Raw genomic sequence first — 22,350 nt, 5'->3', positions numbered from 1 at the left:
TCCTTTTTGTGTGAGCTAGATATACTGATTATGTTTTAATTATACTCTTATGAGTCCATTATGAAGATCATATTCATAAAGCACTAATAACTTGTATCTGTTTTCAGGGGGAAACAAATTGAAGAACCAGCAATTTCATCTGAACTGGGCTTGGATATCTCTGGAGAAGCCCAGCTATGAGGTCGATGAGCAGGACAAAGTTCTCGAGGTTGTCCTCAGACGTAGAGGTTTCTTGGGAGAAACTTCCTTTGTAGGTGTGTATATCTTCCTGTCTTTGAAACCTTCTGTTTAGCTCATACTGTATTTTCATCAGTCAACTAGTTATGCTTTATTTGAGCTTCTGTGGGTGAAGTACTGTAGTTCTGAGATACATTTAGTTAGATTCTCGGTTCTCTGTGGCCTAGTTTCTGTTGCAAAAACAAACGAGAAAGACCATAATGTCCAAAAATGATTAAACCAGACAAAAAGTAAAAGCGTAAACACGTTAACAGTGAATCATTTGCATTCAATAGTGTCATTGTTCACAGCAAGAGTTGTTATTACTTAAGCTTATCAACAGGGAGCTGTTGGAGATGTTTTTATAAGTGGATTGAGCTTCTTTGTGTCTGCAAGCTTAAGATGAAAGCCCTCGCTCTCTCTATAGCCTCTGTAGAACCATCTGAACGCTTTTCCGAGCATATACCTGCTTATCTTGCTCTGCACTGTGCTCAGCGCACCCAACATGTGGTCAGTATTCATGAAAACGAGGGGCTTTGTTCATGCTGTGTTGGATTTGTGGTGTGTGTGTGTTGGTATGTGGTTGAAAAGAGGCAATGTGAAAAGTGGAAAGATAAATGGAGCAGAAGGCAGCGAGAGAGGGAGGAAGGGATGGGGACAGATGAAGAGAGGGAGAAGGGGTGTAATTTATGAGAGTCTAGACTAATGCAGGTAAATGAAAATGGATATTTTGCGTGAATATCCTAATTTCAGCTGAGCACTACTCATTTATCTTGACCTTAAAGGATAGTTTATCCAAAAATGAAAATTCTGACATTTTTTCTTTTTTTTGTGAAACACAAGAAGTTTAGCAGAATGTCCATGCTGGTCTTTTCCATACGATAAAGGTGAATGGGTACTGGGGCTATCAAGCTCTAAAAAGCACAAAAAAGCACCATAAAAGGAGCTGAAATGTAGTCCATATGACTCATGCACTATATTCCAAGTCTTCAGAAGACATACGATAGCTTTGTGTGAATAACAAGCAAAATTGATTTATGTGGACTGTGAGGCCAGCAATAGGCTTATGTTCAAATAAACCAAACAACAGTACTGGGTAGATTACTTCTTAATTGTAATCTGGTACTGATTACAAATTACATGACTCAAATTGTAGTCACTAACGCAATGTCTTGGAATACTTTTGTATTCGGGTTGCTTTTGTGTTACCTTTGGATTACTTGTGACCTCATTCTTGTGTATTTGATGTCACATGCATTTGAGTAGAACAAGCTTGTGTCATTTTCAAATAATGTAAATTATGCTTAAATGCTTGAAAGAAAACATATTTAATGAATCAAAATATGAGAATTGATATGATTTTTTTTTGTGTGCTTTCATTCAATAATTGTCTTTTTCTGATTGAAATTAAAAGGCACTTAAAGGTGGAGTAAACAATTCCTGAGAAAGACTGTTGATATTTGAACTCAACAGCCAAACAAACACACCCCTCCCTTCAGTGCTCCTTCAGAAGCTCCGCCCCCCACATTCATGCATGCGCAATAATGTTGTGTGGATCCACTTTGTTTATTTTCCCATTTACAGAGCCAGGGCTGTGTACAAACACCGGATTTGTTTTTCAACGCATACGCAGAAAGGACAGCTAGCGGACCGTGAAGAGATATTCGTGGAATTTGAAAAAAAAAAGGAAAAAAAACCCTCAAAAGTCGCAAAAGCGCATTAATGTTAATTTTTGAAGCCAAGTACAAAAGCAATTTAGGAAACTAAAACTAACTTTATCACACTAATACTGCTCAATCTTCAGTGTAATTAAGGCTGGTGGCTCATATCAGGTCTGTGTGTGCAATTCCAGCACAATTGGAAGACTTACCGAAACGTATATCAGCTGTAGACTGATTTAGAATGAAGAATTAGAGGGATAAATAAATTAATATGTAATCACGTAATCCAAAAAAGTCACTGTAATCTGATTAAGAGTATTTTAAAATGTAAAATAGTCTAATTACAAGTACTTGATTTTTGTAATCTAATTATGTAATTCAGATTACATGTAATCTGTTACTTCCCAACACTTCCAAACAATATATTGACTCGTCTGTCACAATACTGTAATGTATTTGAATGATTTGAATTATTGTATTTATTAAATTTTTTATAGTTATAGTTATTTTATTTATTCCATTTTGAAAGATCATTATTTGGTGGTCAATTTCGGCAAATATTAATATGTGATTAATTGTGAATAATTGTATTAATTAAGGAACATATCGTTTAGTTAATTTGATTGAAAAATTGAATCAATTGACAACCCTTATTCAATGGCGCTACGTTTCAGTCAGTCACAAGACATGGAAGAACTATAATGTTTTATTTCGTTGATGTCAACCCGATTGTGAAAATTCTTGAGCAGCCAAGTTTGAATGTGCAGAAGCATAAATGAGATTTGTGGATTACAGTTATGAAGATATTTAGTATATCATAATATCATAATTAATTAATAATAATTTAAATTATGGTGTTTTTTTTGTTGTTTTTTTTTTTTGCATTTTTTTTTTTTTTTTGCATTTTTAACTTTTGTTGTATGGAAAAAAGCAGCATGGACATTCTGTTAAACAATGATCCAGGGTGAGAAAATTATGACTATTCTTTTAACTGTAAAAGTGTGAGGCAAATGTGAGGCTCAGAGGTCTGTGATCTCTGCCTTCTTTCACGGTACACCCATAAAGCATTCTATTTTTTCACACACTCCTCCTAGCCTGCCTTGTTCCTTTTCTCTCCTTTTCTTTATATCTTACTTGCAGTAGCTGCCATCCTCTGCCTCTTATTGTGGTTCGAATGGGCCCCCCTGTTGTTAGAGAAATGGAATTGAAAGTGAACTCTCCTTCTTGTTCTCTTTCTATCGCTCTCCGCTTATATCTTTCAGCCTGCACCCTGCCTTTTTGGCCTTTTCTAAGAAGATTTCTTCAGGACATGGTTGGACGAAACATGTGAAGGCTTTTGTTCTCTTTTGTAGTGACAAGACGTTGTGTTCTGAATGCAGAGCAATGGTTGAATTAAAGGGATAGTTCACCCCAAAAAGAAAATTCTCTCATCATTTACTCACCCTCATACCATCCCAGATGTGTATGACTTTCTTTCTTCTGCTGAACTCAAATGAAAATTTTTAGAGGAATATCTTAGCTCTTTAGGTCCATACAATGCAAGTGAATGCTCAGAACTCTGAAGCTCCAAAAAGCACATAAAAACAGCATAAAAGTAATCAATATGACTCCAGTGGTTAAATCCATGTCTTGTGAATGATATGATTGGTGCGGGTGAGAAACAGCTGAATATTTAAGTCCTCTTTTACTATAAATTCTCCTCCCCGCCCAGTAGGTGGCGAGTTGCAGGAAAAATGTGAATCGCCAAAAACAAAAGAAGAGTGTGAAAGTAGAGACTGGTAGAAAAAACAGGGCTTAAATATTGATCTGTTTCTCACCCACAACATCATATCCCTACTGAAGATATGGATTTAACCACTGGAGTATTATGGATTACTTTTATACTGCCTTTTGGACCATCAAAGTTTTGGCCACCATTCACTTGCATTAAACGAACCTACAAAGCTGAGATATTCTTCTAAAAATCTTCATTTGTGTTCTGCAGAAGAAAGAAAGTCATACACATCTGGGATGGCAGGGTGAGTAATGAGAGAATTTTAATTTTTGGGTGAACTATTCCTTTAACACATATCCACAGAACACATTTAGGCTACTGAAGCTATATATATTTGTAACGCACTGTATGTCAGTTGTGAATAAAAGTGACTGCTAAATAAATAAATATAAATGTAAGTTAAATGATCTTAAATTAAAAATAGCATGGTTACTCCAGGAATAATTCCCTTAAACAGGGTTCGTACAAGGTGCTTGAAGTACATGAATTTGGCTTTTTCAAATTTACGTCCTGGAAATACCCTTGAAAATAGCCATTTTTACCAAGAGGTGCTTAAAAAGTTCTTGAATTATAGAAAATACGTTGCATAAATAATTTAATAAATGAAATGTATTTATTAATTTTCGGAAAAACACGAGGACAGACCACTAGACCACTGCTGAAGCAAGCAGTGCATAGACGGCGCTGTTACGTGGCACCTGTTACTGTTGGCAGCGCTGTTCAGAATGGGCCAATCACAATCAGTTGTTACTGGAGGATTTAAAAAATATACTTTATAGATACTGCTGTGGCGGATTTAACAAGTATGAATCCTTGCAACTATCAGTTTTAACTAAAAATTACTCTCCAGAGTGAAAAAATTAGATGAGATGTAAAATTTTCTGAGATTTGAATGCTGATCAATGGAGGATTCAGTTTTGTGAGCCGTCTAACGCCCCCTTGTGTAAAGAAAGCTTGTGTCTCACAAAATAGGTTATTTCTGACAACATTTGGGTCAATATCAATATAATGTATGTTGACAAACATGTCCCTTGACTTTTTTAGTCATGAAAAAGCTTTCAAATAGCGATAAAAAAAAAAAAATAAATAAAAAAAAAAAAAAGGTATCATTCTATAACCTAACCTTTAATGATATGAAATGGCTTGACTCTGTTTTGCAAATTTAATTTGCAAAATATATTAGAAAATATATTTGAAATTGTCAGTTGCTTCTTCTGGTACACCACTTCTATGAGATGTAAAGTTATTTATGTTTTATTTTGTACTTATTTTTAATAAAAGCATTAGTGCAAGGTCGAGCAAGTGAGCAAAAAAGCAAAACAAAATTATTACTATTAATTTAAATAATTTAAAAAGAATGTTTGTGCCTTGATTTCATGGCATTGGTGTTATCAGTGTTAAAACCTTTTCTTTTTTTTATGTTTTAATATTTTTTTAAATACAAAAAGTTGTGGAAGATAATTTTTAAGGTCAAAGTTCAGAGGCTGCTTAAATATGCATATAGTGATTTTTACCAGCATATTAAAAAGTTATTAATTCACATTTTAACAAATATTTTCACACAAAAATATTTGGTGTTGTACCCCATTGAACCCTCAAAATGTGGTGTTGTAACCCATTTAACCCTCCTTAGAGTTCCCTTAGTGTTAACTTCCAACATTCGTGAAATAAAATTAAATAATAAAAGAAAGAACAACAGCCAAGTGGTCCTTTATGAATAAAAATGGACTACTGTTTACAGACCCAGTTATTCACTTTTGTTGGAAAGCAAAATGCATTTTAAGGGAGCACACTACAACTGCACACCAATTTCGTCATCAATGAACCAAGAGTTGTTACTGAGAATTTGTAGTTAAAGATGCTCATTGAGTTATGTTGTACTTGTAATAAGTGGTGTTTTATAAAAAATTAATTAACCGAATGAATAAAATATTTTTATTTAAAATTAACAAGTAAAGAATTCGTTTTAATGACATCTCAAGCATAGTCCTTGAAAACATAAAAATGTGCTTGAAAGGTCCTTGAAAGTCCTTGAATTTAACTTTGAAGCATCTGTATGAACCCTGCTTAAAAATACAGAAAAAGACTTACATTTTTTGGTCTTACATCTACAGTATATTGTATGAAATCTTTTTTTGATGTCTACTTGTTTTAAGAAATCTTATCAATTGTATTGTGTGTTATTTCATTGGTATATTTCTTTTACCACTTGTTTTAAAGGGGTCATGTCATGGGGAATCAAAATTTCCTTGATCCTTGGAGATAATAGGTTTCATTTTACTATGAAAGCACATTACTTTCAGAAATCAAACTTCCTACATAGTGAAAAACATCTTTTGAAATTAAGCTGCAAAAAATAAATGAAAACCTTGTTCTAAACTTCCACAGCTTTCTGACATCGGAAAGATAAATACTTTTGAGTACATAGTCGCCCATATTTATTCACCAATGAAGTCTCTTCTTCATTATTCAGGAACTTCAGCCACAGTGAGGTAACACGGAAAATGTATATTGCTCTTAAAAAACAGAAAAACTAATTATAAGACTAAAATGTGATAAAGTTTGTCAGACTGCTGTTCTTGGCTGTGCACTGTGTAGCCTACAACACCAACAACACTGAATATTGTTTCAAAGGATCCCAACATTTCAAATTAAGTAATAAAAGAAAAGTGAATAAAAGAAATGTCACTAAATGTATTATTTCTTATTTTCTTTTCTTTTTTTCTTTTTTTTTTTTTTTCAGTGTGGAAAAGGAATTTCAAATGTCTATTTTCATTGTGTGAGTTTTCTATATATGTAGCACTTTTAGCTAGTGGAAACAGCTTGAGATTGGTTGCAGTACCTGAGACATTCATACCAAGTATCAGCATTTACTAAAGACTTTGATCAGTCTGGATCGTCATGTCTTATTCTATGTTAAATTTGAATGCTGGGTCAATATAAACATCAATATCTATAATTAGATGCCTGTATCTACAATCTACAGTACATAATGTTCCCTTTGCTTAAGCTGTCATGTAATAATTGATAAAATCTTAACTGTTATGGATTGAAGATCAGCATTCCATCCAGCATCGATCTCGAAGGCTGAGGTGATTTAATTCCTTACATCTGTTTGGGAGGTTCAGATAGACAGATCCCCTGACAGTGACTCTGCTTCATGTTTCAGAGATCAAACACTTTTAGGCAGGTTTCCCGCAGGTTTCCATACTGTGTGGGAAGCCCATCACAGCTTTTTACTAGTGTTATAGTAGAGAGGAAGTTGAGTGTTCATGCTGTAGAACATGTTTCTTGATTTTGTTCCTTCATCCCAGCCTCAGAGCATCAGAGAGTTGCAGCCCAGAGGCTATTTGGCCATGTTCACTCTGCAAAAGTTTATGAGTGAGAACTGCATTTGAATGCAGGAGTGCATCACCTAAATTATCATTCAATGTGTGTGCGAAATATTCCCCACAGAGTCACTCACGAAACTGCTATGATTGGCAATGTGACCATTTTGGCATTTCCCTGCTGTAAGCAAGAAACATGGATGCCTTCAGTTTAACCTGTTTGGTGTTAACTATTAATTAATTAGTAATTAGCGACTGGAGACATATAGAAAATGAAGCCTATTTTTAGGGCCATTAATATTAATTATTTTTAAAAGGTATTTTTATAGATTATTTTTCATTGTGACTTTATTTTTATGACAGTTAAACACATTTTACCCACAGTTCTTGTTTGCAAAAAAAAGATCATTAAGATATTCTCATTACCGCAACATGGAAAAATGATATATTATCACAACTGTAAAGTATTTAAACATCTTAGCAGTAATCCCTTGGTACTGCCTTTGATTTTTACATTGTACAACAGCATCTTTTTTTAATGTAATACAGTAAAGAAAAATGAATGTGTTACGGTAATGACAGTCATCACTGAAAACAATGGGAAAAGTTAAATGTCCAGACGTGTTACATTAATGAGAACTGGGTGGTAATATGTGCTTAATCGTCCTGATAAATAATGTCACATTGCAAAAAAAATTAATGGTCCTAAATGTAGGTATTGATTTGGGGTAAAACATAAAAAGGAAATTTTTTTGAAAGCTTTTTTTTTGCCCTATTATGCTACAACAATAAAAAAAATTAAAAAACATGCCATTGGCAGATGCATCGTGTTTTGATCAAGAACCAATAAAATAAATCAATAAAATTTGTGACTTTTAGCCCATGTTTATTAGCTTTGAGGACATCTTTATGTTAGTGTACTCCTAAACATTGACAAACTTCACTTTTAGCAGATATGCACATTTAAAATTCTTATGGAAATACAGACCAAAAATATGAATAACTCACGTTGCACTACACAGATATTTGTCCAATAATAATAATAAATGCTCTCTAGAATGAGAATGTCCCTCCTCCTAATACCACCAGCAACCAACAAGCAAGTAGCAAATCATGGTTCATGGCCACGACATTACTAAAGCCTATTTGCTAAGTTTAAAAAAAATGACATGCCCTTCCATATGTCCCACGCCAGATTCCTGTTTAAATTGGAAATACATCAACACAAAAAAGAAAACTGCAGAAAATTGATCACAACTATGTTTAGCTGCAGTGTGTACATGGTTACCTTGTCAATCTCTCTCTTTATGGCATTGGTAATCCACAGATGTCTGGAACGGTTGTGCTCCATCTGATATATGCAGGCTTAGCTAATACTCTGCTCACACATTTTGACAATATGCTTCTTTGATTAGATCCTGCTCAAACTCATGACTCGTGACATCTGGAGGCTAGAGATATGAAGTTAGGCAAAGTTTGTTCAAGTTGAAAGTCAGATTGTGGTGTTTTTGTTTTTTAAAGGGATTGGAACTCTGGGTGGCAGCGCAGAGAAGGAGAAGGATTTCCTGGAGAAATCTCAAAAACAGGTGCAGTTTAACCCTGGCCAGACCACAGCCACATGGAGAGTGAGGATCCTCTCAGATGGGAAATACGAGCAGTCTGAGACCTTCCAGATCATTCTGACTGAGCCGGTGATGGGCGTTCTGGAATCACCAGCAATTGCTTCGGTTGAGATTGTGGATACAGGAGATGGTAAGTTCAACACATTGATCAAACGTTTCCTGATAAATATTTGAAGGGATAGTTCACCCAAATATGATCAAAAATTTATAATTTACTCAACTTCATGTTGTTCCAAACCCATAGGAGCCATATAAGTGCAACACAAAAGGAGATGTTAGGCAGTATGTTTCAGTCACCATTTACTTTCATTGTATGTAAACAAAGATGTAATTAAATTGAATGGTGACTGAAACTGACATACTGCCTAACATCTCCATTTGTGTCCCACGGAAGAAAGAAATGTATCGGATTTGGAGCAAAATGAGGGTGAGTAAATAATGACAGCATTTTTTTGTTTTTGGGTGAACTATCCCTATCAGCACATGTAATCAACATCAACCTTAGCTAATACACATGGTCCCTTCAAACAAGGATAGATTGATCGAAAGATTCTGAGATCACACTCCAGCAGAGTCTTTTTTCAAGCACGCCTAATCTTCAAAAGATCCAAACTTCTGCATCTCAGACAATCAATACTCTGAAACCCCATTATAACTAGCGAAAATATGAGAGAGTCAAAAGTGTGCCGGATGTTCAAAACCCAAAAAAACAACAACAACAAAGCTGCCTAAAACATTCCAGGCCTTATCTACATATTGCAGGTGTTTTTTTTTCTCTCTCTTCCAGTGGACCTCAGTTACCATAGCATTTTATATCTCTTCCTACCTGCAAGTTTTCAGCATACCTCCCTCCCCCGGATATCAGCGGCCTTTCTTTTCATCTCAAATTTTCCATACAGCTTTCTGTCTTTTTTCAAAAGTATCTTGTCTATAAATGTAAATTGCAATCTGCGGGTGTTTGAAAAGGGTTTGACGTGCCTGCGCCAATTTCCTCTGTAATTAAACAGCTTCACGTTAAAGTTAGTTGTATGGGTTTAGAGGGGTCAACTCACAGGGACCCAAACAGAGACGCAGTGATCTAACAGCAGACATCTGTAATGAGACGGCCTCAGAGAAACCTGTCAGCACAAACTCTGTATATAGAATATACGAGGGATAAAACTACATGTTTTCAAAATTGACTAGTCTGTTGTAGCTGTGGCCTTGTGGTCAGTCTGAGTGCTTCGATTGTTTGTTTTTTTTTGACTGTCTGTCTTGCAAAATTGAGTATGTCAATCGCTCACAGTACGCGCTCTGTCAGTCCTATGTAAAATTTTGTTTATGCAGTATGTACAAATGCGTTAGATGAACGCTCTTGAGGAGCATCTTGGTTGTGTCGCATTTCAGCGTCTCGCACAATAAATACGCATTTTAAGATGCTGTTTCTAGTTAAAAGTAGATTGAAACTTTGAAAAAGGTTTCTTAAGATCCCTGCATTCTATTGTGCGCTGCCCAACTTTATTTAAATGCAAAAGTGCGTCATCTCTTAAAGGCTTCATTATAATTTTGTGCTGCCTGCCTATTGGCGGTTTGAAGAGACACGTTGCCTGTTCAGCCCGAGGAGATCTAGGTACAGCCCAAGCTGAGGCTGCCCCCTGCTGACTGCGGAACATAAAAACATCAAGGCTTATTACAAGATTTATGTGGCATGATTAGTTATGTAGATTTTTTTTAATACACTATTTTTCATATAATTAATCACATGGACATTTGTTAAATCGACAGCCCTACCACTTAATAATTTAGTTGGTAAGTAGCCATGTAATATGCAGGATAGTCTACAGTCAGCCAGTCATTGTTGCAAAATAAACCCCAACAGGGTGGTCAGGACAGGACCCCGACTAGACTGTATATCTCAGTGCAGCTGTTGTTTCAAAATATGGCTTTGTAAGTCTGTTAATCAAACTGCCTCAGTCTCACTCTGTCTTCTTTGTGTTTTCTAGTTGAAAGCCCTGGCAGAATTATTTTCCTATTCATCATCAGGGGTATTTCATATTCTCACAATTACGAGCATATTTAGATGTGTAGCGTGAATAACAGCAGACTTACTTTGTTTTATTCTGTGTGTTTTTGTCTTTATCGCCTCTGTGGGCTCCCTAGATAATTACGATTTTCATCCATCATGCCAAACACTGTGATAGTTTCGATCTGAATGTTACTTAAACCCAATATTTCTGCAGAAGTTATTTCTCCATACAAAAATAAATAAACAAATAAAACTAGGAAAAGAAAAGAAAGAAAACTGCTCTGCTTCCCCAGGGAGCTAATTATCAGTTTTATGGTGGGTTTGTTTGCTGAGGCTGATGCCCCATGGGAGGTTTAATGTGAAAAAACCTGCGAAAGAGGGGGAGATGGAAGTGAGACTGGACCGGTCCGCATGCTGCTGTCCTGTTGCTCCATGTGAAGCTCTTCGCTTTCGTGTAAAAGGGATAGTTCGCCCAAAAATGAAAATTCTGTCATCATTCACTCACTCCTTTTAAAACAAAATGAGTTATTTATTGCACAGTGTCAAAGCTGTTCTTTTCCATACAATGAATGTAAACGGTGACCAGAAAATTTAGTATTGAGCAAGAGGGGTATGATACTCTTTGGTGCTTTTTGTTTTTTTTTGCCCTTTTTGGAGCTTGAAACCCCCTGGTCCCCATCTGCTTTTATCATCTGGAAGAGAGCAGCTCAGACATTCTGCTAAACTTCTTCTTTTGTGTTCCATGGATTACAGAGAGTGGGGATATGAGGGATGGTGTTAATGGTGACAGAATTTTCATTTTCTGGTGAAAAATCCCTTTAATTGTCATTTTGGTGTTTGTATGTTTGAGACAGTGAGGTCATCCCCTTCACAGTTGAACTTGCCATCCTTGCGCATTAATATTTTAATGTAAGTGGGAGGTGGTATTCTTCTGACTATGGCCTTTGGAGACCTGTCTGACCCAGTTGCCACAGAGCAGTTTGCACATGATGGCTTACAAAAGCCCACAGCTAGAGCTCCATTTGTGACTAGGAGGGTTGTGATGTGACAGGCTTAATGCATCACAACCAGATTCTTTCACTGAATCTTTCACTGAGTCATCAAGGAAGGGAGGAGAGGGGAAAGACATTCTTAAGATGCTTTCTTCAATTTTACTTATTGGTTTTAATGTCATGTTGAAAATGGGTTTAAAAAGGTGATGGAAAACTGGAATGCTTCAAGGGATAGTTCACCCAAAAATTTTAATTCTCTTATCATTTACTCACCCTCATGTCATCCCAGATGTGTATGACTTTCTTTCTTCAGCAGAACAAAAATGAAGATTTTTAGAGGAGAATCTCATGTCTGTAGGTCCATACAATGCAAGCGAATGGTGATCAGACCTTTGTAGCTCCAAAAATCTTAATGATATGTTAGGTGTGGGTGAGAAACAGAACAATATTCTCTTTAACTTTGAAATTGGAGATTTAGAGTAATAAAAGGACTTACATTTTGATCTGTTTCTAACCCACACCTATCATATCGCTTCAGAAGATGTGGATTTAACCACTGGAGTCTTATGGATTACTTCTACAGTATGTTTCCTATATGTGAATTTTGGAGCTACAAAGTTCTGATCACCATTCACTTGCATTGAATGGACCTACAGACATGAGATATTCTTCTAAAAATCTTTGTTTGTGTTTTGCGAAAAACAGAAAGTCATACACATCTTGGATGGCATGAAGGTGAGTAAATAATGAGAGAATTGTCATTTTTGGGTGAACTATCCCTTTAATTGCAAAAATAATGTGGTTTAAAAAAACAGCAATCTCACAAAATGTAGTTGTGTTTTACAGCAACTGGCAAGAGAAGATATTTAATAATTAAAAAGCAATGCAGGGTTGTTAGTTTTACAGTGAAACAGGCTGTGCAATGCAAGACCTCACTGATTGCATGATAGGTTCAGTGTTTTTCATTAGTTTGTAGTGACTGTGATAAATATAGCAATATACATTAAGCAACAGCTGTTCAGCTAATGGTTTTTCACATTCATGATCTACATTCAAAGTGAATATTTATAAAGTACTATAATAATTTAAATAGTTCTTTATAGACAATCAGTAAGGATTTACACATAAGATGCTCTTTGGAAAATTTTCAAACCATGCTGAAATAACATGGATCATCAGGTTTTGCAGAAATTCGTGGAGTTCATGGCAGCTCCAGTACATGCTGTCATTAAAGCCAAAGGTAGACTAAGAAATTCTGTCAACTTTTCACTTAAATTATTATGTGGATGACATACTTTATAATGAAGAATTAAAATTGTACTTACAAAATGAAAAAAAGTAGAATTTGTAATTACAAAAATTAGAATTGTATTAAATTAGAAAAACATCATTCATTTTACTAGTGGTCTTAGACTTTGGACACCACAGTATTAGCTGAAAATACACTTACCATTTTATTGTGTAAATGAAAAATAATTGCACCACAAATGCCATTTCATATGACCGTGCACCTGCCTGACTTACCAAGAGCTGATTGCAAATGCACAGGTTCTTTCTCTATTTTTTCCTGTTATTTGATCCTTGCAAAACAAGGTCATTATTTTAGCCCCTGATGCATTAGAATTTGCTGTGTGTAAGTGCAAGAGATGCTCTAAATAAGTGTGTCTTACACCTGAGAGGTTGCATAGATTTGCCTCATTGTTATTCGTTTCTCACAGTCAGTGTTTGAGTCTTGAGGGCTCAAAGATTTGTTCTTTTATCAAAAGAGCTGTACAGACACTAAACACTGAGCTGTGCACTGGATGTTTTGCCCTGAAATTCACATTGGCTCTCATTCAGTAATGATTAAGTGCAAGTGTACTTGTGTGTGCAGAAATGATTCTCACGCACCAAATTTATTTCTACCGGATTCACAACAGGTGCGATTTGTCAATTTGTTCTTACCCACGTTCTAGTGCTGATGAAACCAAATTATTCTAAATGAGGGAGAACGTGCCTGCAGTTAGTAATTGGCATAATGCACTTCCAAACCATCTCCTTATATGGATATTCCGCACAACCTCTTCTCTATAGCCATTCGTCACTCTCTGCAAACGTATCCATATGCTTTCTAAAGATGCATTCTCATCTTCAAGTAAAGCCAAATGTGCCTTTTCAAAACCAGTTCAAAACTTACTCTGAAAAAAGTAAGACTCATTGTAGGGTCACTTAGTTATTCAATTTCTAATTATTATACACTACCGGTCAAAGGTTTTGAAACACTTACTTATTATATTTTTTTTTTACATTTTAGAATAATAGTAAAGTCATCAAAACTATGGAATAACAAAATGGAAATATGGGAATTATGTTGTGACTAAGCAAATCTATGTTATATTTTAGCATCTTCAAAGTAGTCACCCTTTGCCTAGAATTTGCAGACATGTACTCTTGACATTTTCTCAACCAACTTCTTGAGGTATCACCCTGGGATGCTTTTTAAACAGTATTGAAGAAGTTCCCATCTATGTTGGGCACTTATTGGCTGCTTTTCTTTATTATTTGGTCCAAGTCATCAATTTCAAAAACTTTTTTTATTTTTTTTATTACATTTTAGTTTTATAATGAAATAAGCATATGCCTTCAGATAAAAATATTTTTAAGATCATGAGAAACATTTCAGTCAAGTGTTTCAAAACTTTTGACCGGTAGTGTGTGTTGGAATTTTACACATTAATAATGTGTATATGCATGGTTAGTGAAAGAGACCCATTATCTCCTGCCTAACTGTGTTATGCAATTGCTGCTGTCTGGGCTCAGAAATTATTATGAACTAAGAGTCTGCGCCACTTAACTTTGCTGGAGACTTTTATCACTCCCACTCTTAGCTCTCACTGAAAATCCATCTGTCTGACTATGTATTGTTTTCTTCAATCTTTCCTTCATTTCCTATTACCTGGACAGCTTGTTTTCCCCATTTTCTCCTCCACTTTCTGTCTGTGCAACTTGACCGCTTGCAAAGTTGACGATCGGAGATGTTTGCAAAGGATAGATAATTGCCTAGGAGGATCTGGGACTGGGCAGGCCAGAAAGAGGAATCTTTCTATTAAACAATTAAAAAACTCAAATCATCAAAAGAAAAAAAATATTTAAAGGAATATTCCTGGTTCAATACAAGTTAAGCTGAAGCATTTGTGGCATAATGTTAATTACCACAAAAAAATATTTCTACTTGTCCCTCTTTTTCAAAAAAAAAAAAAAAAAAAGGAAAAATCTGGGTCACAGTGAGGCACTTACAATGAAAGTGAATGGGGGCCAATCAGTAAATATTAAAATACTTACTGTTTCGGGGGCCTGGGTAGCTCAGCGAGTAAAGACGCTGACTACCACACCTGGAGTGGTGAGTTCGAATCCAGGGTGTGCTGAGTGACTCCAGCCAGGTCTCCTAAGCAACCAAATTGGCCTGGTTGCTAGGGAGGGTAGAGTCACATGGGGTAACCTTCTCGTGGTCACTATAATGTGTGGTTCTCGCTCTCGGTGGGGCACGTGGTGAGTTGTGCATGGATGCCGTGGAGAATAGCGTGAAGCATCCATGCGCACTATGTCTCCACGGTAATGCGCTCAACAAGCCATGTGATAAAATGCGCGATTGACGGTCAACTGAGATTCGTCCTCCGCCACCCGGATTGAGGTGGGTCACTACGTCACCACGAGGAATTAGAGCACATTGGGCATTCCAAATTGGGGAGAAATGGGGAGAAATAAATAAATAAATAATAATTAAAAAAAAAATACTTACTGTTTCAAAAGTATAGCCACGAGACGTAAGCAATAAGTTAATAATTGCTTATTAACCTTTTCTGTGTAAAGATATGTCCAATTTTACCACTTCATTGCCACAACAACGTAACTTGAAATGCATGTAAAAACTACGAACAATTACAGCTCAAATAATACTCGAGTTTTAACAGAAGAATTAATTTAAGTGCTTTAATAAAATTATAAGCAAATTTTTTTAATTTTATTTTTTTATATACATTAAGCCACAAATGCTCTAGATTAAGCTTAACTTGTATTGAGCCCAGAAAATTCCTTTAATTTATCATTTATTATAAAATATTTTTTATTTAATATATTTAAATGTATTGAATTTATTTTATTTTATATTTTTTGTATATATTAAAATAGATGGTTAATAATAATAATAAGACATAGAAAAATAAAATAATTATATATTTTTAATTAATTAAAAAGAAATAATAATTTTTAAAATGTATAATTAATCAAAATCAAGCATTTCTCTGTCAACCTCTTTCATTAGTTTACTAAAGTCTGAGCTTGAAATAACAGATACAAAAGGATTCTTTATCTTTTCAAATATAGATTGTTTACATATGTCTTCTGTCTTTTGATTCAGTCTTCCCTTCTTGGCAAGAGCGTTCTCTTCAGTTCGGTTGGTTACACAAAAAATCGACTGTTGACTCAGTCCTGACCTACGGTATTTGAAAAAAGCAATACCAGAACAAGCTCCCACTCAAGCCAGACACTTTCCTCCACAACAAAATGCAAAACACAACCGGCACGGACAGATATCAATACCAGATGATCCAAAGGCCACTAAAAACCTAATATAAAGCACTCGATATGAAAAAAATCAATGCTTTCATATAAAATGTGTTTTTGCCTTTTGTGCAAGATAAATCATCATTACTTGCCCAGTATAGACTCTTATGATGTGGAATAATTACATATTGAAGAATCAGTCCACTGCCTGTGGTGTTATAAACCCCTGTGCTAATAGTCTTTCTCCCAAGGTGCCTCTAAATCCCTCTGTGGCTGATAGAACAGAACAGCAAGGCAATAGCAGTTCTAATACTGAGCTGTATGTTCCTTTTTCTTTGGCAGAGTCCACAGTATTCTTTCCTCAGGCCAGCTTTGCTGTAGAGGAGGACATCGGAGAACTCCTGATCCCAGTGCACAGGAGGGAAGATGTTAGTGAGGACTTGATGGTGGTCTGTCACACTCAACAAGGTGCAACACATTGCATTTATTAATCTTGGTTAATGTTAATATTTACATAATTTAAAATGTAAAAAAAAAAAAAAAAATCATTCTTAAATCCCAATAAATTCTAATTTTACAAATGTTGATTTAATTTTATTTGATGTTTTCTGGTGATTGGCTTTTGATTTTAAGTTTTGGTTGTTCACCTTAACCATATTCTTTGTTCGGAATTTTCAAAAGTGGAAAGGAGTTTTCCAAGATTTCCACATCTTATTAAAGCATCAATAAACAGGCCCATGGACTGCTTTGTCTCCTTTGTGCTGGCTTCAGGCTCTGCCACAGGGACCATCCCCACCTCTGTTCTCTCCTACTCTGACTACATCTCCCGTCCAGAGGAGCAGGCCAGCATTCTGCGCTTTGATAAGGACGAGACAGTGAAGCACTGTCGTGTGGTGATCATCGACGATTCGTTGTATGAGGGAGAGGAGAGCTTCAATGTCACTCTTAGCATGCCTGTGGGAGGCCGTCTGGGGCCGGAATACCACACTGCACGTATCCGCATACTGCCAGACCAGGACGACGGTAGGAACTTCAACTTTTTTATATATATTTTTATATATATATATATATATATATATATATATATATATATATACTGTATGTATTTATTCTAATATTGACAATTCAATGTTTTCTCAGTCACATTTCAAGTCATGTTTATTTGTATAGTGCTCTTCAAAATACATTCAAAGAAGCTTTGCAGAAAATCATGCCTTAATGTTAAGTTGTCCTAAATGTCTGTTTATTTTGCTATGGCTGATTTGGCGGTCATCTTGGACCTAAAGGAATTGTTCACCCAAAAATGAAAATTCTCTCTTTAATTACTCACACTTGTGCCATACTTTTTTTCTTCTGCAGAACACAAATTAAGATTTTTAAAAGAAAATCTCAGCTCTGTTGGTCCATTCAATGGAAGTGAATGGTATCCATAATTTAAAGCTCTAAAAAGCACATAAAGGTAGCATAAAAGTAATCCATACGACTCCAGTGGCTCATAATCTTCTGAAGCAATATGATAGGTGTGGGTGAGAAACAGATCAATATTTAATTCCTTTTCTCACTATAAATCTCCACCTTTGACCAGCCTCAACCAGTAGGTGGCGATATGCACAAAGAATATGAATCCCCAAAGAACAAAAGAAGAATAATGTGGAAGTGAAAGTGAATGTGGAGATTTGTAGTAAAAAAGGACTTAAATATTGGTCTGTTTCTCACCCACACCTATCATATTGCTTCTGAAGACATGGATTTAACCACTAGAGTTGTATGGATTACTTTTATGTTGCCTTTATGTGCTTTGTTGACCAAATTTCTAGTTACCATTCACTTGCATTGTGAGGACCTACAGAGCTTAAATATTCTTTTAAAAATCTTCTTTTGTGTTCTGCAGAAGAAAGAAAGTCATACGCATCTGGGATGACATGAGGGTGAGTAAATGATGAGAAAATTTTCATTTTTGGGTGAACTATCCCTTTAAATTGACATAGCAGCCTGGATGCAGCATCACAGCAGAACAATAGTTACTGATGCCATTGCAGAAGTGCACTATTTGCAGTCAGCTATGATTTATTTATTTTGTGAATAATATGGGGGTTGCCGATATAAATAAGAAGTATTCGATTGGCCATGTGATCACAACATGGCAGCCCCCATGTAAAACAGGCAGCCCAACTCCAAGAAAAATAAAACAGCTTTTATTAGACTACTGATATGACTGGATACTTCATCTCATGTGAGTCTTCATCTTGAATATTTTTATTAAAAAAAGATTTCTTTATTGGTAAAACTTTTTAAATGAGTTCATATTTTATTAAATAAAATAATAATAAATATGTAATAAATAATATCAAATTAAATGAAAACCTGGAAACATCAGGGAATTTTTAAATTGTGATTTCCAGGCCTGAAAAGTAAGTAAAACATGGAGAAAAAAAAAGTTACAATATTTCGTCATCATGAAACTGCTCTTTTTTTCTGCAATCAGTAAATTTGTTAAAAATCCTTACATGAACAACTTGAAAATATAAGGAAAATTCATGGAAATGTATGGGTCAAAACAGTGGGAAACCTGTTTCCAAACTCACACTTCAGTATCAAAAATGGCCTGTTTGTTTCGGAGTCATGGCCTAGTAGTTAACTTGTACTCTTGATACGTTAAGCCATAGTGATCATGTGGGTGAAGCAAGTTTGAGTCTGAATCCCATCGTCCTGTTTCCTCTTTGCATTTAAGTGTCCAAAAGGCCAAAAATATCATTTTGGGGGAAAAACGATTGGTTGAATGTGATTCAACTGATGTACTGGTGTAGACCTACAAGTCTTTCTGTGAACCACGCAAAGCAGAGCTATTCAAACTCCATATCATGCCTACACAGATATGTATTTGTGAGAACAACACATAGTGCTATTTAAGGAGTCATTTATCTCTGTACAGAGGCTCGAAGAGAGACAGAATTTCCGTGTGTCTTATGCACATGCAGCAGCCAGCAGATGAACCCAAAATAGACACAATGCTCATGTAAGTGGGCAACGCTAAAGTTCTGAGTCTGCACAGGGGTGCGTCTCTCCTCAGGGTTTATGAGGCCTGAAATCACAGATAAAGTTGAGTTATTCTTAAGCCTTCTTTCCTCAAAGCAAGGGAATTATTTTCCGCTGGATAGCAAAATAATTTTTATTCTTTTATCTCTGTTTGCTGTTATTATGCCGCCTCTAAAAAGTTTGAGGAGGAAAATAGGAGCCACTGGCTTAGACCACCTCAGACAGAAAGCGTGAAATTGTACTCGGGAGAGAGCCGCAAGGGAAAGAGTTCATCCTTGGCTCACTATGACTAGGAAATAGAACATTGCACATATGTGTGTGTCTGAAGCCTTGTTCTGCTTAATACTGAATGTGCATTAGTTTTTATTCCCATCTGACATAAAGGTGAAAGCAATATTTTCATAAAGTTAAGTTCAGCTAAGTGTGTGTTATTCTGGATATCTGACAAAAAGGAGCGAATTCACTAAATAGTTGTGCCACTTTTGCATGCGTTACTTTAGCGCAAAAACCTGCGGCTTATTCACACTGTAAAACAAATCCTGTTGTTTTTACAAAAGAAACTGGCAGCTGTGGTTGCCAAAATAATTGTAAAAAATACAGTAAAAATGTGAACAACTTTACAGAACAACCTGTACATTTTACAGTTTAAAACTGTTGTAATTTACATGACCACGCTGGCATTCTAAAAAAAAAAAAAAGATTCTATTAAATGTACAGTAAAAAAAAAGTCATAAACTTGATATTAACCTTCTGAAACTGTAAAAATCTGCTTTTTACTTCATAAGGTATCGTTAATCACCGTAAGTTCACCAATATTGGCTCTTCCAGGATCAATGACCGTTAAACATGCAGTGCTCAGTGTTACTCACACAAACACTTACCACCATCAGGGTAACACATGTGAAATTAAAATAATGCAGTAAACATGAACTAAACTATATTCAATATAAAAAAGAACACCCCAATGTACGTAACTGAAGAAACATAACTATTCCCATAAAATATAATGAAATATGATGGGTCATGCAGGGAATTGTGGGAATGCCGATTATTGTTTTTTACTGTAATTTTAACAATAATTTACTGTAAAAAGTACATGTACTCTCTTGTTAAACATAATGTAAATTTTTACCATTAATTATACAGGAAAATCATACTTTTTATATCTTAATAATGTAATTTTTACAACATTTTATTGTAAAAATGACTGTATTGTCTTTTAAAATATATTTAAAAATTTGTACTGTATATTTTACAGTTAATATTCGTTAATCAATTAAAGTTTTTTTTTTCTGTAGCATTTTTAAAGTATTTCACATTCAATATTTTACCATGAATTTTTACAGTGCACTAACCACATGCAGTCCAGTTTAACCAGCCATTAAATGTGCTGAAGTAGCACTGCACAATGAGTGCTTAAATTAAATCATTGTCATTCTTTTAGCAAAACTTATCACTATTTGACTGGCATAATTAATATTGTGTCATCATTGCCCACAGAATGTATTAAAAAGAGATGTTTGTGTATATTTTCTATTGTTCATGGCAGAAGTAATTTATCAAATGAAGAATAGCTTTACAACCGGGCATACAGTATATCCAGATCTGCAATGTAGTTGTGTGCGCTTTCTGCATTTTAAAGAGCCGATTCAGGTAAATTTTTGTACGTTTGCATTGACACCGAAATGTGCAATATCAACATCAATGTTTTTTAAACTCTTTTACTTAAAAAAAATAAATACAATTTAGTCCCGTCAAAAGATTGATAAAGGTTTGTATGTTTATAAAGGTGCATGTTTTAAATGTTATGTACAAATGTACACTATGGGGAATTGTGCTGTGCAATTTGTGTTTAGCATTAAATATTTGTCTGTGTTTGTGCTAAAACAATGCAGACCAACCACGCTATCAGTGGACGCCATTCATTCTTAGCGCATTCCCCCCATAGTCTTTATTAATGCAAAAGTAATTGTGTTTTTGTGTGTGTGTGTGTTGAAGTAAGCGACTGTTTAATTAGTGGCTGGTCTCAGTACTTTGTTTTGGCACGTCTTTCTGAGTCTTTATCTTCCTTAAAAACTTCACATACACAGACAATGCACTTCAGGCTCCTGTACTGAAGTTTTTGTTTTTTTCCAGAGCAATCCTCTTGTCTATGGTACAACATCCTGAGGGTATTAGATCATATCTCACTCTATGTGAGGCCCTTATCAGTGAATCTTGACTAAAACCACTGAAACATCAATCAGCAGCATGCAATACAAAAACCTTCTTTAAAGTCAAGCCTTGAGTCAGGGTTAAAGGCTGCAAATGATGGTATAGATTCAGGGCTGAACCTATTGTGATTATTTATGCATGGAGGGAAATACTTTCAAAGGCTTAAAATGTTTTTATAATTATACAATATAATAATAATAATAATAATAATAATAATAATAAAAGATTAGTTTATCTATGGTACATTTCTATAGTGCTTATGTAATCCAGAACATGTGCTATTAAAGATACAAGCCGATGCACAAGATATACATGTGTATATCTTGATTTTCTCAAGTCCTGAAGCAGACCAAGAGATCTGCTCTAAAACCAAGTGAGCTGCCTATCTAGACAGCATTTTGAGGCATCATAGGTGTGCTCCGAACATGAAGGCGATTCCAAAAAGCAGGCTGCAACATTAGGGGCTGTTCACACCAAATTAATTTTTCAAATTTTTTTAATTGTTTTCTATGTAAATATTCACTAGACAGATTTTTTTCTACAGTTGTGCATTGTCTCACTGTTTTTTCACCATCTCACGCAGGAGCGACGTGTCAAATTACAAAGAACTTCAACTCTCGAGACAGCTGCATTCTATTTTATTCGTAGCACTGTGCCTAGCATATTTTTTTTTTTTCTCGCAAATACACAGTCGATCTGTACAGCCCCTTTCATGCCCTCAAAGACTGGGGTTTTTAAACTTTTTGATGCCAAGGATCCCCAAATATGATGACTGCCATATAAGGGGCCCCTTTCCTAAAATATAAAGGCAGTTATATATTTCCTTGTATAAAGACTAATTTATAATGTGTCTAAAAAAATAGAAAGCATGACATTATAAAGACTGATAAAAACATTATAAATATTGTTTTCAAAATTAAATAGTTGGCTTTTATATTGTCAGTGTACTAAAGCCTGGT

At 35.2% G+C, this 22,350-nt stretch overlaps 1 protein-coding gene across 4 annotated transcripts in view; it reads left to right on the top strand.

Annotated features, from left to right (window-relative positions):
• Nucleotides 1–22,350, top strand: part of LOC127432550 (FRAS1-related extracellular matrix protein 2-like) — a 78,964-nt gene that overhangs the window by 23,630 nt on the left and 32,984 nt on the right. For all 4 annotated transcript variants that reach the window (XM_051683761.1, XM_051683758.1, XM_051683760.1 and 1 more), the window contains exons 3-6: nucleotides 108–254; nucleotides 8,502–8,732; nucleotides 16,484–16,609; nucleotides 16,913–17,164. In XM_051683761.1, coding sequence (XP_051539721.1) covers nucleotides 108–254; nucleotides 8,502–8,732; nucleotides 16,484–16,609; nucleotides 16,913–17,164 — 756 coding nt within the window. The remainder of the gene's footprint in view (nucleotides 1–107; nucleotides 255–8,501; nucleotides 8,733–16,483; nucleotides 16,610–16,912; nucleotides 17,165–22,350) is intronic.

Source organism: Myxocyprinus asiaticus, chromosome 42 (assembly GCF_019703515.2).
Source record: "Myxocyprinus asiaticus isolate MX2 ecotype Aquarium Trade chromosome 42, UBuf_Myxa_2, whole genome shotgun sequence".
NCBI lineage: Eukaryota > Metazoa > Chordata > Actinopteri > Cypriniformes > Catostomidae > Myxocyprinus > Myxocyprinus asiaticus.
Note: the sequence above shows the minus strand (reverse complement) of the source record. Positions and strands in the feature narration are given on the sequence as shown.